At 39.0% G+C, this 14,570-nt stretch overlaps 1 protein-coding gene across 1 annotated transcript in view; it reads right to left on the reverse strand.

Moving 5' to 3' along the window:
* The window catches only part of cdh23 (cadherin-related 23), a 303,992-nt gene that overhangs the window by 11,884 nt on the left and 277,538 nt on the right, over window positions 1-14,570 (reverse strand). The window contains exons 39-53 of the mRNA XM_072437248.1: window positions 13,670-13,789; window positions 12,913-13,093; window positions 11,956-12,089; window positions 11,086-11,295; window positions 10,077-10,184; window positions 7,642-7,744; window positions 6,584-6,709; window positions 6,250-6,453; window positions 5,101-5,559; window positions 4,524-4,640; window positions 4,221-4,445; window positions 2,770-2,939; window positions 2,528-2,665; window positions 1,084-1,203; window positions 135-312 (exon numbers count right to left, since the gene is read on the reverse strand). Of these exons, the coding sequence (XP_072293349.1) occupies window positions 135-312; window positions 1,084-1,203; window positions 2,528-2,665; window positions 2,770-2,939; window positions 4,221-4,445; window positions 4,524-4,640; window positions 5,101-5,559; window positions 6,250-6,453; window positions 6,584-6,709; window positions 7,642-7,744; window positions 10,077-10,184; window positions 11,086-11,295; window positions 11,956-12,089; window positions 12,913-13,093; window positions 13,670-13,789 (2,593 nt within the window). The remainder of the gene's footprint in view (window positions 1-134; window positions 313-1,083; window positions 1,204-2,527; window positions 2,666-2,769; window positions 2,940-4,220; window positions 4,446-4,523; window positions 4,641-5,100; window positions 5,560-6,249; window positions 6,454-6,583; window positions 6,710-7,641; window positions 7,745-10,076; window positions 10,185-11,085; window positions 11,296-11,955; window positions 12,090-12,912; window positions 13,094-13,669; window positions 13,790-14,570) is intronic.

Raw genomic sequence — 14,570 nt, forward strand, 5'->3', positions numbered from 1 at the left:
ATACACCAGGACTCAAACAAGCACCAAACCACAGTATAAGTCTCAAAAACACCAATACCACACAATTACCTTTGTGTTTTTATGTATTCTGTTTATTCATAGTGACCTTTTGTGCTCGTGTAGAACGCTTGTACCTGAGTTCACTCCCAGCAGGGTGTAGTATATGGCTCCGTTCTCTCCTTCGTCCAGGTCGATGGCTTTGACGGTGATGACAGATGTCCAGCTGGGCTCGTTCTCAAACATACTTGTGTTGTACACGCGCTCAGAGAAACGCGGCTGATAGTCGTTTACATCCAGGACGGTGATCAGGACCTGCCAAGAGTCCATGAGCGAGCGCCATTAGTGATTGTAAACAGTGTTTGGATCAACAGGGACACACTTATTGTGCTGTCGGTTGGTATTAGCACAATGAGCCATGTGTTGTGGCGTGTGGAGCGGGCTTTATGTCAGATGCCCTGGCCCTGACTCGGGACATTAACAAAACATGGGGCATACAAAATAAATCTGCTGCTTGCTATGGTTAAATGCCCCTACATATTGACTACTTTCTATTATCAAGTCGTTACTTATCAATATTGCGGTTTACAATCAACACATTTTACAATATTGATCTACATATGTGATATTTTATAACTAAATAGCAGAAAAAAGCATGAAAATGTATTTATTTTTAAAGAGGACCTGTCTTGTCACACATTTATGTTGTGTATAGTCCTAATATGTGGGTTTACAGTAACTTACTACTTGAGTTGATTTAGCAAGTGTATGTAGTTTTCTCTATAGCACTCTGAGATTCCTTGGAATGAAAAGTGTGTTATAAATACAATTAAGATTAAAAGGGTAATGCATAACTCATATTTAATTGATGTAACCGACTTTGTAATTAGCCATTGGTTTTGAGGAGCAGCTCTAGATGTTTCTGGTGGAAAACAAGGCTGAATCGAGCCTTCCATAACATCATGCCCGACTAATTGGCACAAGTACTTCATTTTTCTGTTTTAATCCAAGTATAAAAAAATGAGCTTTTTCATTTGCTCTCTCGTCCTTTAATAACCTAAATCCACATCCCTCTTTAGCTCGTACCTGCACTGAGTTTTCTCTCCGCTTGTTGGGGCTGCCTCCAGGGTTGTCCCGGGCAACAGCGGTCAGAGTGTAATGGTCCTTGGTCTCTCTGTCCAGCGGAGAGAGGATGTAGATCTCGCCCTATCGCACAAACAGGAGGGGAGCGATTAGGAAGGAAGTGCCAGCAGCGTCAGGGAGGGGCCTTTTTTTTTTTGTTATCGACGCTGAGTGGTCAGACTGGGTGTCTGTGTGGCACAATGAGAAGCAACTGGATTATACTGTAAATGTTTAGGCTACACTGTAGAGCTTCAGCGCTTAAACAATGGGAGCAAGTGAAGTACAGGAAATCTGACGAGTCAAACCCAGTGAGATTCAAGATCCCTGTGAAAATAGAACAAATACAACCACCAGATTGAAAACATTACAGTCTGAAAAGACACATTTAAACTTAATTTCTACTTCCTACAAGGGCTGTATAAGAAATCCGATACACATCAATACAAAAACTAATATGCAACTAGATAATAATTTTAAGTATCAATACTGAAAAAAGCAAAATTGAACTTTACACAATTAGATTAGAACGATCTTGAGCTTCATCAGAACTATTTTAACACCACATCCTAACATAAAGAAAGAATCATTATTTGTGTTAAAAAAAATCGCTTTTGATTTTTATTGTTGTGTAAGATAAGCGAACATAAGCCTTTATTTGTCCCACAATGGGGAAATTCCAGTGTTGCAACACAAAGTAGGTACAGAAGTAAACAACAAAGAACAGATAACTTATAGAAAACTTAAAAAAAAACACTTGTAATCTTATAAAAACTCAAAATCTGCCTCGAGTATTGAGCTATTCCTTTGTGTCATAACAGAGTCAACACAAATCCCTACCATTTGTTACCTGTCTATTGCTGTCAGTCGCCCATGCTTCCTTTGCCTTTCAAGTTATTCTTATAAATGCACTCTCTCCCTCCTCCCTAACCCTCATTCCAGCTTCAAGCCGTAACCTTCCTCTTGCTCTGATTTTCTCCACAGCAGCCAAACCTCAGCCTTTCCATCCACTCCTCTTTTCTTCATCACCTTATTCCAAAATGTCAAAGTCTATACAGTCAAGAATGAGAGTTTCCTCAAACTCATTTATGTGTCTGTTGAATAAAGCTGGGACAATAATGCTTGACTAATGGTGCCTATTCGACTATAAAAAAGAATCATAGTTGTATTTTGATCATCGTAAACTTTGTCTGGACACTGGAATTTCCTCATTTATAGAATAAAATAAAGGTTATCTCATCTTATGACTACATAGACTCTAAAACACATACGAAAAGAAAGCCTTCAGTCAACCTTTATTTGGTTAAAAATGCATTTAAAAAATCTCAAAGTACAATAGATACTCGTTAATTGCAGCCCTGTTCACATGTATACTTATAATAGGAAGTATCTGACTGTATTTGGTACTTACAGTGGTTGGTCTGATCCCAAACTTGCCCTCTGAATCCACCAGACTGTATTCAAGCACCGCAAAGAGGTCCGAATCTGCATCTGCGGCCTGGATTCGCACTACGGTGGTCCCCAACTCCACGTTTTCGAAAACTTGCTCCTTCAACACATCAAAACACATGTAAATAAATTTAAACAACAGGGTTTGTTTACACTAAAATGCAGAGTATGAAGTATTATTGAGTCTTTTTCGTGACTGCGTACGTGATAAGTGGGTTGCAGGAAGATGGGGTTGTTGTCGTTGACGTCTACGATGCGCAGATAAACCGGGAGCTCGGCGAATCGAGGAGGGCTGCCGTGGTCCTGGGCTCTTATGGTGAAATTCAGCCAATGGATCTGTTCAAAGTCCACGGTCTGGTTGGCCACAATCTTGCCTGAAATAACACACAAGCAATGAAGTCTTTACAGTTCAAGTTAGCGAGAGTAAATGAACAACATGTGCAAATGGAACGGTAGATATACACTGAGTATTTAAAGGTGCACGATGTAACTTTTGTGATGGCGGGTTTTGCCAAGTGCTTATTGCTTTGTCCGCAATATTCCATAGTATGGCAATAAATTCAGACTATGCAGGAACGAGTTTGACTATTCTTTGTGTGCAACGGCAATGATTAAAAGTCTGTATTGTTTATGTTCAGGGAATTTTGCATTTTTGCTTTAGTTTTAATAGTATTTGTTTTAATAGGACAAAGTAAAATGTAATCAAAACTCAAGATTGATCAATATAAAGAAAACTAAATATTTTTGCAAGACCACAGGCGTTAGTAAGACCAACAAAGAGCTATTTTGACCACAAATTATTGATGATTAATTACTTTTTTCAGCAGGGGAAACAGTGTATTCAAATTGAGTTGAGCGAGTTTCCCAAAGGGTCAAATGACTGGGTTAGAGTAGGTCCAAAACCGCTGCTTTTGTGTGGTGCTCCCTGTCTGCAATGGTCTGTGTGTATTAAAATTCATTTAAGAGAAGAGTTTAGAGAAGAGGAGGACGGTAGTAACATCTAAATTGCCTGTGTGATCCAATGCAACATTTAAATTACTGTAACTTAAATGATTAAAAACATTAAAGTAATACAGATTCCTCATGTTGACAGAGGGAGCTACTTAACTTCGGACTGTTATGAGGCCCAAACATATTCTTAACTTTCATAACTCGTACACGTTCCAGAGTCTTCATGGAGTCATTACTTATGCGCACGTTTGATGAGGGACGTTTCAAGATCTCCAAAAACATCAGAATGTTCTTCCGCGTTCATGATCAAGAAATAGACTTTGTAATTAGATGAAGGCAAAATTAGTTTCACTCAACTACAAAAAAAACAACAACATGTTACTGGAATTTGAATGCTCTCTGATTGAAAATATGTCACAGCATCAAGTACTTATCACATTTAGATGCACATGGATTATTTTTGTACATATACCAGAGTCACTGATACAGACGTTTTGTTGTATTATAGTACTATATTATACTTATCGGTAGAGTATCTTATTCAAAGTTTATTCTTAAAGTTAAGTTAAGCATTTGGCTGTTATCAATGTTGTTACTCTTCTGTTTTTGTACTTTTCTGATGCAAAACTGCCATTTCCTCTTTGGAGAACAAATAAAGGTTCTCATATCAAACACAGACATAGAAATACAATGTGTTTTCATACCAGTGGAAGGGTCCTCCAGTCGGACATAATCCCCTCGCGGCAGGTGCAGGAGCTGGTAGATGACCTGTCCGTTGGGGCCTTTGTCTGGATCCACAGCGGACACAGACAGGAGCGTGGTCCCGGGTTGAGCTCCTTCCAAAATCTGCTCCGTGAAGTTCGTCACTCCAAACGGCCGAAAACGAGGGGCGTTATCGTTTACATCCAACACATTGATGGTCAGCCTCGCTAAAGACAATAAGAAGAGTAATTAAAAAAAGTTTGAACCTAATAGTCTTGGTATGTTCGTGTTAATTATCGGCTTACCGTTTGGGACGCTGCCGGACTTGTCTATAACTTCGCTGGCGTTATCATGGACAGACACGATTATTTCAAAAGTAGCCACCAGCTCCCGGTTGAGTGGGTTTCGCACAAAGACTGCACCTGAAATACACAAACACAACTGTTAGACTTGAAGTGTGGGTGGAAGAGTGGGAAATGAGAGCCAGGAAACACTAAACCAGGCCTGACCTAGAACAAAACCAGGTCTAAGCCAAAACAAAACCAGCAAAGTTGCATAATCTCGATAACAATATTCATACTTTAACAATACAACACAAGTATCAAGGTTCAAGTATTGCATAAAATGTGAATGAATCATAGCATGAACCCCAAAAGATCAGACATATCACTTTATCCCCTTGTTTGAGAGAACTCATTTTGTCGGAACCTGGACTAAAACAAGTCCAAACCAGGTCTTAAACAAGAACCAAAGCAGGCGTGAGCAAGAATAAAACTCTCTTTAAATTACAGTGAATGTGATTCTGTACCCAACATAAGTACCCTCCTCTCAATGTTTCAACAAAAATAAATCCACATTGACCGAGCCCTGTGTCTCACCCACCAGTGTGCAAATCGATGCCAAAGGACTCCTGCAGGCCGCCCACCGGGCTGTTCCCATCATCCTTTGCTTCCACGGAGATGATGTAATACTCCAGTCTGGGGTGGAGATCTGGATCCTCTGCTGTCAATGTGGCGACTACTACACCGGGCGGCGTGGACTCATTCACATTTATAATCGTGACCGGCTCCAGGAAACGCGGCCTCGAATCGTTCACGTCGTCCAGGATCACAGTGAGCGTGGCCGTCCCGGTCAACGGGGGCGTGCCGCGGTCCGTCGCCATGACAACGAGGCGGTAGGACCCTCGCTCTTCGCGGTCAAGGGTGGAGTTCCCGACCAGGACGGCACCGGAGACAGAGTCCACCACGAATCGGTCCTGGGCCCCGCTTTCGAGGCGATACGAGAGCCAGCCGTTTGAGCCGGAGTCAGCGTCAGTGGCCGAGAGCTGCGTGACGACCACACCTACACCAGACAAGGAGATTAGCAGATGGACATGACAGGCACCCAAATACAGACTTGTCATTTGTAAAAAGTTTAATCTAGTTCAGGTTTCGTTTGGTTTTATCTTTAATCCTGGTTTTGTCCCAATTTGAATGTAGTGAATGTGAAGTGTGAACCTTAATGACCTTCAAACTTGCTCAGCCCAACTATGTATTGAGTTTATATCTTTATTAAGTTTAAATATTTTTTTTGGGGGGGGTTACAAATCACAACTCACAATTACAATGTATCAAAATATCAGAATGTTGTGTACTAAATATAAAAAGGCTATAGGGCCAACGACTACAAATTCTCCATTTCAAGCTACACAAATTTAGATATGAATAGGTTAAATGCATTTTTTCTTTATGCAAACCTCATTTTGCCAGCGGTTTATTATACTTCATGACAGTGGTTTTCTGGCATTAAACTCAATATACTTTTACTTTCTTAAAATCAAAGTGAGTAGATCGCGGTACTTGATCAAGCTTTGAACTACACCTAGTTATAATATTATTAGTATAGAGTATATAAGAGAATATGTTACAATATACATTTTAACGCAGGTATTCAGTCTTCTGTAACATTTATTTTAGTATTCTTCCCAGCGGACCCGCCATCAGAAAAGTTACACAGCCCACCTTTAAAAAACAATGCCCCTGCCTCACTCACCTGTGGGGCTGTTCTCAGGGAGTCGCACACTGAAGCTGGGCGGTTTAAACACTGGAGGGTTGTCGTTTTGGTCCAGGATGGTCACAGTCAGAGGAACACTGCTGTTTAATCCACCCACGTCTTCTGCCACGATGAACAACTCAACCCTGGGCTCCAAAAAGGCCTCACGGTCCAGGTTTGCCCCGGTACGGACCAATATCACACCTGTAAAAACAAAAAAATCTCAACAACACTCAACTTATTCAAAAAAATTGGTTCATGATTGTCTCCTTTTTGCAATACAAACAAATACATTTACAATAATTTCCTCAGTGCTAGTGAGTTTGAATGTTACCAGTGTTTGGATCCACGGTGAACAGTTCCACCCTGGCTCCGGTCAGATTGTATTTGACCACAGCGTTTAGGTTGATGTCTTTATCCTCCGCCAGAACAGGTCCATTCAACACTGTCACTGTGCTGCCTGCAAAACACACACACAGTCAGTGCTTCAGGTGTGATTAAATGTACTTTTCAAACATACAACACAAAATAAAAAACGAAAAATTGATATAATTTCATCGCTCAATCGTAGCTTTAAATGTACTTTTCTTGAGTGATTTTTAAGTAAAATTTGGTTACCGTATTTTCCGGACTATAAGGCGCACATAAAAGCCTTTCATTTTCTCAAAAAACAACTTATAATCCAGTGTGCCCTATATATGGATTAATTCTGGTTGTGGTTACTGACCTCGAAGCGATTTTGTGTGGTGCATGTTTTGTTTCGCTAAATAGACCATTCATTGACAGTGCACCTTATAGTGCGGAAAATACGGTAGCTAAATGCAAGATTTACTATCTTGAGGAAAAAAACTGATTTTGAACACCCTGGATTTGTTATCAACACATTTTTTGTAGCGTGTACATTGTAAGTAAAATATGAACAACTTGTCTTCTTTATCGGAGAAAGAGGAACAAACACAAAAAAAAGTCTTACTTGAGTTGCAGAAAATTCAAACAAATCACACTCGCAGATGGCAGATGTAAATGTATTTTATTTTGATAACGTCTTGGCCTTATTGCCTATGTTGGATGTCTATTTTTCTTTCTTTGAACAATCAACATGTCCTCTTTATCATGCTTTCTCACTGCAAAACAATAGAACTAGTAAAAAACAAAAACAAAAACGCTTCAAGCATTCCCCTGCGTCTTCAAACAACGATTAATGTAAGTCACAGTGTATACACATTGACTACTTTCAAAATAAATCTTCTGTTCATTAAGGCAGTGTGCAAACAAATCCAGGAAGTAGAGTAGACCGCGACACAGACAAACCACAAGTCTCCACCGTGTGTGTTCTTATTGCTCTAAATAGTAAACAGCAGCTGCAGAGAGTCTAACGTGAGCGAGCTGTACCTGGTGGAGAGTTCTCAGTGATTTCAGCCCTGTAACTCGTGCGGCTGAATAACGGCCTGTTGTCATTCTCGTCCAGGATCGTGATCACCAGCGTGTCCGAGTCCTGGAGGACAACAAGGACATTAAACTCAGGATGATCAATGGGAATAAACGGTAACAACAATGAAGCAAATTCTGCAAGCGTTGTTATAAAACAATGCTATGTTTCTGTGCTTGTTTAGCTTCCAGTCAGAAAATACTTAAAGCAGGCATGTCCAGACTAGGGCCCAGGGGCCAAATACGGCCCTCAGACCAATTTTTGTTGGCCCTCCGGCTTCCTGCTATGTTGGCGCAAACAACAAAAACTAGTACTTTTTACTGTGAAATTGGGAAAATTCAGCCATATTGATGTTATACCAACCTAATATTAATATTCTAGGTCTAATTAAAGGTGTGGAGGCTCATCGCAATTATGTCAAACGCAAAATTTCGAATGATTCACTTTGTCATTCAACAAATTCGACATTGTCAAGTTGTTTGTGGCCCTCTGCCCCGTTTAAGTTTCAAAATGCGGCCCTTGGTGAAAAAAGTTTGGACACCCCTGACTTAAAGTGTCTATGACGGGTTTGTACGATTTTCTACTTTTGACTTCATTTGGTGTAAATATACCTGTTGTAAATATAAATTATAGTCTTACACCAATCGAGTAGATATTTGTGGAGAAAACGTTGAAAAATCCGCAGAAAATTACTGGAAGTGACATCACACTAAGGACACTCATTCCAGTCAAGGTTTAGGCATGATTTAGACAAAAGAAACAACTTCTTTGACTCTGTAAACATCAATTCAACAAAATAAAGCTGCTCTCATATATTACATTTGTCAAATAAACAAAATTGTGACATTAGATGAGTTTTTGCCCAGTGTTTTCCTAGCATGATGTCATCAATTACAAACAGGAAGTGACATTATAAACCTAAAAAAATGAGTTTTTCTGGAATACATTCTTAACATTTAAAAATATAAAACTTAACTGTATTTAGTTCAATGAGTGGTCCGACCTTTAACATACAAGTTCTATTTGTAGCCTCCCGCCTTTTTGAAATTTGTGCCGTCATTATTTAGTATCTATTTTTTATTTACTATCCATTTATGAATGTGAATAACAAGGGATATATAATTAACAGAGACAAAGCAGATACATATAATCATACAAGATGAAGAAACACATTTGCAAGTGGTTTCTGTTCACAACTTTTCACTCCATCTGTTTGACACCTTCACCACAGTTGAACTACAACTGCCTTTAACTTTGTACACGAACACAATAACAAGGGGATGTTTGTGTAAAAACTATCTTGCATCTCACGCTAAACTCAAGATAAGACTGAAATCGTCGTCTCACAGAAACAAAGAGAAAGTGTTAGTGTCACCTCCAGAGTCTCGCTCTAAAACCGACAAATCAAGTTTTTTTTTCAATCTGGGGGTAAAAATGGACTCGGGCTTGAACTTTAACAGCCACATCAAATCAATAACATCAGCAGCTATTTACCATCTAAAAAACATCAAAATCAAAAGTATAGTGTCTAAACCAGATTTGGAGAGACTTATCCACGCGCTGACTAGAAGCAGGAAGTACCATGACATTAGTCCTGTTCTCAGGTCTCTGCACTGTGCTCCTGTGGCTCTAGCAGTGTTCAAATCTAAGCTAAAAACTGTTTTTCTTTAGCTATGCATATGACAGAAATTATTTTATTTGCCTCTGTTTTATGTCTTTATCTGTTTTGTGATTTTAATGCATTTTTCTTGTTGTGTGAAGGCCTTTGAATTGCCTCATGTATGAATTACACTCTATAAATAAACTTGACTTGTTATAGTAACTGTTATCGTGACTAATTTGGTTGATTTTTTAAGCAAGAGAAGACACTGCTCCCGTTATGAATGTATGTACAGTATTTCATGGTATATTTGAAGAATAAAAACAACCGGAATCAAATACATGCTTGATAGATACCAAAGATACCAAAGTTGATTAAACGTTTAATTACCATAATTGTCCAAAGATGCCAAAGCAAGGTTGAGTATTACTGGGTATAAAAAAATCTTATATTCAACTAAAATTGTTATTCAAAAAGCAGAGTAAAATAAATAAAATAAAGCTTCTTTCACGTGTTTGTTTGGACCACCGCAAATATTGTGGAGTAGATCAAGATTTAGTCAAGACGACATTTCAGACAAAGGAAATAACAAGTTCTTAGGCAGTTTTCAAGCACCGAAGAAATCTATACAAATACATCGGTTTTGGACTTGGGCTTGTTTCAAACCTTTCCTTCTGGGAAGTAAAAGCTTGAAAGAATCTTCAAAGTGTTCATGTATCGACCCTCTTCCCCTTCTCTACCCGAACATTACAAACGTGACTGTTTGGAAGTGTAAAACGTGGCGTCCCGGGGCTTTACCCTGCGAGCGATGCGTGGGTTTTCGGGGTTATCTTTGACGGTGATGGTCAGTCTGTATTCAGCCACTCGCTCTCGATCCAGCGGCCTGTTCACGTGCACAACTCCGGTCTGAAACAGAAACATGGAACTAAATGGATGGATGACATTTATGTGAAATTACAGTACGGTATATCCAGTTTACAATTGGCTTTAGGCGGAGAACACCACAGCTTTATGATGATAATGATGTTTTTAGTTAACATTCAGACATTTGCACACTAAATGGAAATAAAAATGCATATTAATGTGTGAGGAATAGGTATAATATCAGCAAATATAGCAGCAAATGTTACAGTGTGGACATTGGGTGCTCCAGTACTATTTTGTCAATACTTTTAATGTATTTATGTTAATTAGACTTTTATTGATCCAGAAGAGAAATGACTTGAACACAGCTCATATTACACAATATAAAAACAAACATCCAGGGATGATTAGCTCATGTATACAGCTATAATCTGGTACAATGCAGCACTATTTTGTATGTGTATGTTTTTACAATTATTTTGGCTTACGGTCAACTAGGACTGCAACTGACTATTATTTTAGTCAGTGATTATTTTTTGGATTAACCGACAAGTCAAGCAGTTTGTCCTGTTGTGTGAAGGACTTTGTGTACAAATTGTGCTCTAAAAATAAACTTTATTTTTTATGCTGTTTTAACATTTTTATTTAATAATGCCTTCCATAGCGTCTTTGTTATAAAACATCTTTTGTCATAGAGTCTGCATAGTCCAGACAACGATTGTCAAATTACAATTTTAATCATTACAATTACATAATTCAATCTTTGTAAAAGGTTTAGTCTTGATCTAGTTCAGGTTTCGTTTCGTTTTATCTTTAATCCTGGTTTAGTCCCAATTTTAATGCTCAATTTGAATTAATCAGAATATATTATAATAGAAGAATCATAACTAATAGCTATTCAGTCAAACTAACCACTCAGCCCCATAAAACACACATATCTTACAGTGTCGTTGATGTAGAAAGCCCCGTCCACGTTGCCGGCGGTGATGTTGTAAGTGAGGAGTGCGTTTCGTCCGCTGTCGGCGTCTGTGGCTCGAGCTCTGGCCACAGAGTAGTGCACAGGGGCCCCTTCACTGACGCTGGTGTTATAGGGCAGGTTTAGGATCACTGGGTTGTTGTCGTTGATATCCAGGACCAAGATTCCAACCATCACCTGGGAAAATAAACCATACTGAAGTTAAAAAGCATGACAATAACTACAAAACCTTACTTAGTCCAATATCAGGAGGTCCAATAATGAACAACTAGATGATATTTGTCACCACTATTTATTCTAGGCTGCCCCAGTCTGTGTGTGCCAGTTTATCCATTGGATTTGTCTTTTTGAACAAAATAATGAGTAAAAATGAACAATTAGGCTTAAAAATCTGTCTGTACATTCACACAATCAAGCAAAAATACATTTTGAAATGACTATTACGAAGCAAAAATGTACATTTGTGAACTGAACTAAAACTTTAACATACATTAGATGGATTTTCTAGGGATTTTAACATCGTATTATTGATATTGGCAAATATTGGTTATCAGCATCCAGTCAAATATTGATATCGTCGCAAAAAAAACAACATCACACTTTTCCAGACCAAATCTTCTCACAAGTGATGAAAGAACCAGTTGTCAATCCATCGCAATTTGGTCAAACATGGTCAAATACTTGCCACAGCTTGTATTTGTAGATCTTATTGTTGATATATTTAGCATAGTTCACGATCAGGTGCACTTAGCTGGAGGATTAGCCAACCGCATGAGCGTGTTAATCAGAAACAACGGTGCAAGCCCTCGTTGTGGAGTACACAGTATTTGTACGCACGGAGCTGTTTCTCGAGGGCGTTCCGAGGTCGCGGGCCGTCACTGTGATGTTGTAGAACGCAGTGGTCTCTCGGTCCAGCTCCACGTCCTTCCTCACTCGGAGCTCGCCTTCCACCGGAGACACCATGAACTCATCTGAAACAAAGACACAAAGCCTTGTTTAAGACTTTCTTAGGAATACTTTGGGCAAGGTAAGTTTGAATTCAGGTAAAGTGGACGCATTGGAGTATTTTTTACATATGAAAATGAATAATCCACCCATATTGTGTTCTTTAATTAACTCGGGGAGAGGAATTTGGACGAACGTCTCTAAAATGTTTGGTTTATTATTTGGAATTCAAAGACTTGAAAACAAATGTAAACACACAAAAAATGCAAAATTGATTGACGTTTAAATGTTTCCTGATACCAATACCCAAATTCAGCCCAAAATAGCACCGCGGTTTGTTTCTCTGTTTGTTATGGTAACCGTGAAACTTCCTTTAGCCATGAGTAGAAGATTAACCAGGAAGTTGTGTTAAGGTGCTAGCTATAAACAAGGAAACATTCACAAACAGTAGTATTATAATATAATACTACTGTAAAGAGATAAGAGCGTCCGTTACAGGTAGGACAGGAGGGATGGGAGGTTTTCTGAAAAATGCAAATATTGATGTACTTTTTCATGGTGAAACGCTGGTTTGTTGGCAGTAGACAAGATATTTAAATAAGATAGTGGGAAATAACCTAGGAATGTAACAATATGCAAAACCCACTATACGATATTTATTGAAATATTGTGGAGGGACTAAACAAATTGTAGAAATGATAGTTTTTTGCTTTTAAAATGCCTTTACAAGCCTTTAGTGAGAATCCTTACGTAATTAAAATTTACGTAAGTCCTTAATCAGATTCAACATTTGTGTATTTCCCAAAGCTTAATGTAAGAACGTGGAAGTAACCAAACCCCAGCACATACTCTGGTAATCTCCTCCTGTGATGCTGTACTCAATTTTGCCATTGAGTCCTGAGTCTTCGTCAGTGGCTTTGAGAGTCCAGACTCGGGGCCCCGGCTGGCCCTCCGTCACCTCAAAAGGGCCCTCGTACGGTCTGGGGAACGTGGGCGTCACATCATTTATGTCCAACACATTCACCAAAACCTAGAAGGAAACAGGTTTAATCAGAAAGTGTGGTGGAAGTGTCGATCTTGGTTAATGGGTGACTTAACACGCTGAGCCACTGTCTTCAACCTAAATACAATAATACACTTTAAATCGAGAGTAGTTGTAAAACATTAGGAAGATTTAATGTATTTTCATGTCTGTAAAGCACTTTGAATTTTGATTGATTAATTAAGGTTATAAGGATTTCCATCCCTCAAAATAAGTGTGTGTTAAAAAGCCTGATAACTTAATAGTACGTTCTTGTTTGCCAGTTCATGTTCAATCTGAATTCCATAAGCGTGAACATATTGTAGTCTCGCCTTGACGTTTTGCACACCACACAGAATGTTTGAGGGCAAATGTCAATCCAGAGTTTTATCATTGCTACAAACAACTTATCAAGGTCACATGGGTCGTAAATTATGTATTCACTGAACAGGATTCAACAAACTATAACACTACATTGAGAAGTACTTTTTAAAGCCCAAAAGACATTAAAACTTACATTTATTGTAAATAATGTTTATGTTTTATTTAGTTGCTATGACAGTAAAGTGTGGGTATCCTCCATACCGTGGTGCTGGAGGTGAGCCGCAGAGGGAGTATGGGACACTGGTCTGTTGCCGTGATGACCAGAGCGTAGTGGCCCTTACTGATCTCATAGTCCAGAGGTTTCACTGCTGTGATCCTCCCCTGAATGAGACACATCAGAGACACCTTAACATGTTGTCATATTTTAAATTGGATGGATGGATAGATACTTTGTATTAATCCTTTTCAGGAAAGTACTGTGTTGAAGCAGAGAACACTGACTTAAAAGAGTGCATACACATGAACTCTGTGCATTAAACAGTTTAACTGGAGCAGGAACTCTTTCTGAAGTGTTCACATTTGCACTTTGGTGCGATCAGTCTTTGACTAAATGTGCTGCTGTAAATCCCTCCGGAGCAGGCAGGGGGTGTTCCCAATGGTGGATCCAGTTTGGACAGCATCTTTCCTTATGTCCCCTGTTGGGCTGTTGGAAGCTTATTAATATTCATTAAACAAAATGTTATGGTAAATTAAATTAAGCGATAATCTGATATGTTGTTTTTTTCATGGCCGATGTCCAGTTGATATTTACATGGGAGTCATGTTTTGTGCACTGCTCTACGCACTTAAGTGTTCAAATAAATGTTTACACACTCTTTAGACAGATGGTTGGCCCAAATAAATATTGGCCTGTGCTGGAGATTTACGTCCGATAGCCAATACGCCAAATAGTACAAATATCAGCCGGATATATCAGCCAACTGATACATTGAACCAGAATCAGATAACTTTATTCAATTACATCAATCAAGAAGCGACACAGTATCACATCCATCAGTTACAGCTCAGTGGATGAAGCAGAGGGTTCACATCCTCTGACTTAATGTGCGAAAGCTAAAGTGCTGTTACCACATAAACCGGTGCTGCCCGGTGATGGAGTGGT

The sequence above is a fragment of the Eucyclogobius newberryi genome, unplaced genomic scaffold, assembly GCF_026437365.1.
Source record: "Eucyclogobius newberryi isolate DKJ021-1_F unplaced genomic scaffold, fEucNew1.0.hap1 SCAF_8, whole genome shotgun sequence".
Classification (NCBI taxonomy): Eukaryota; Metazoa; Chordata; class Actinopteri; order Gobiiformes; family Gobiidae; genus Eucyclogobius; species Eucyclogobius newberryi.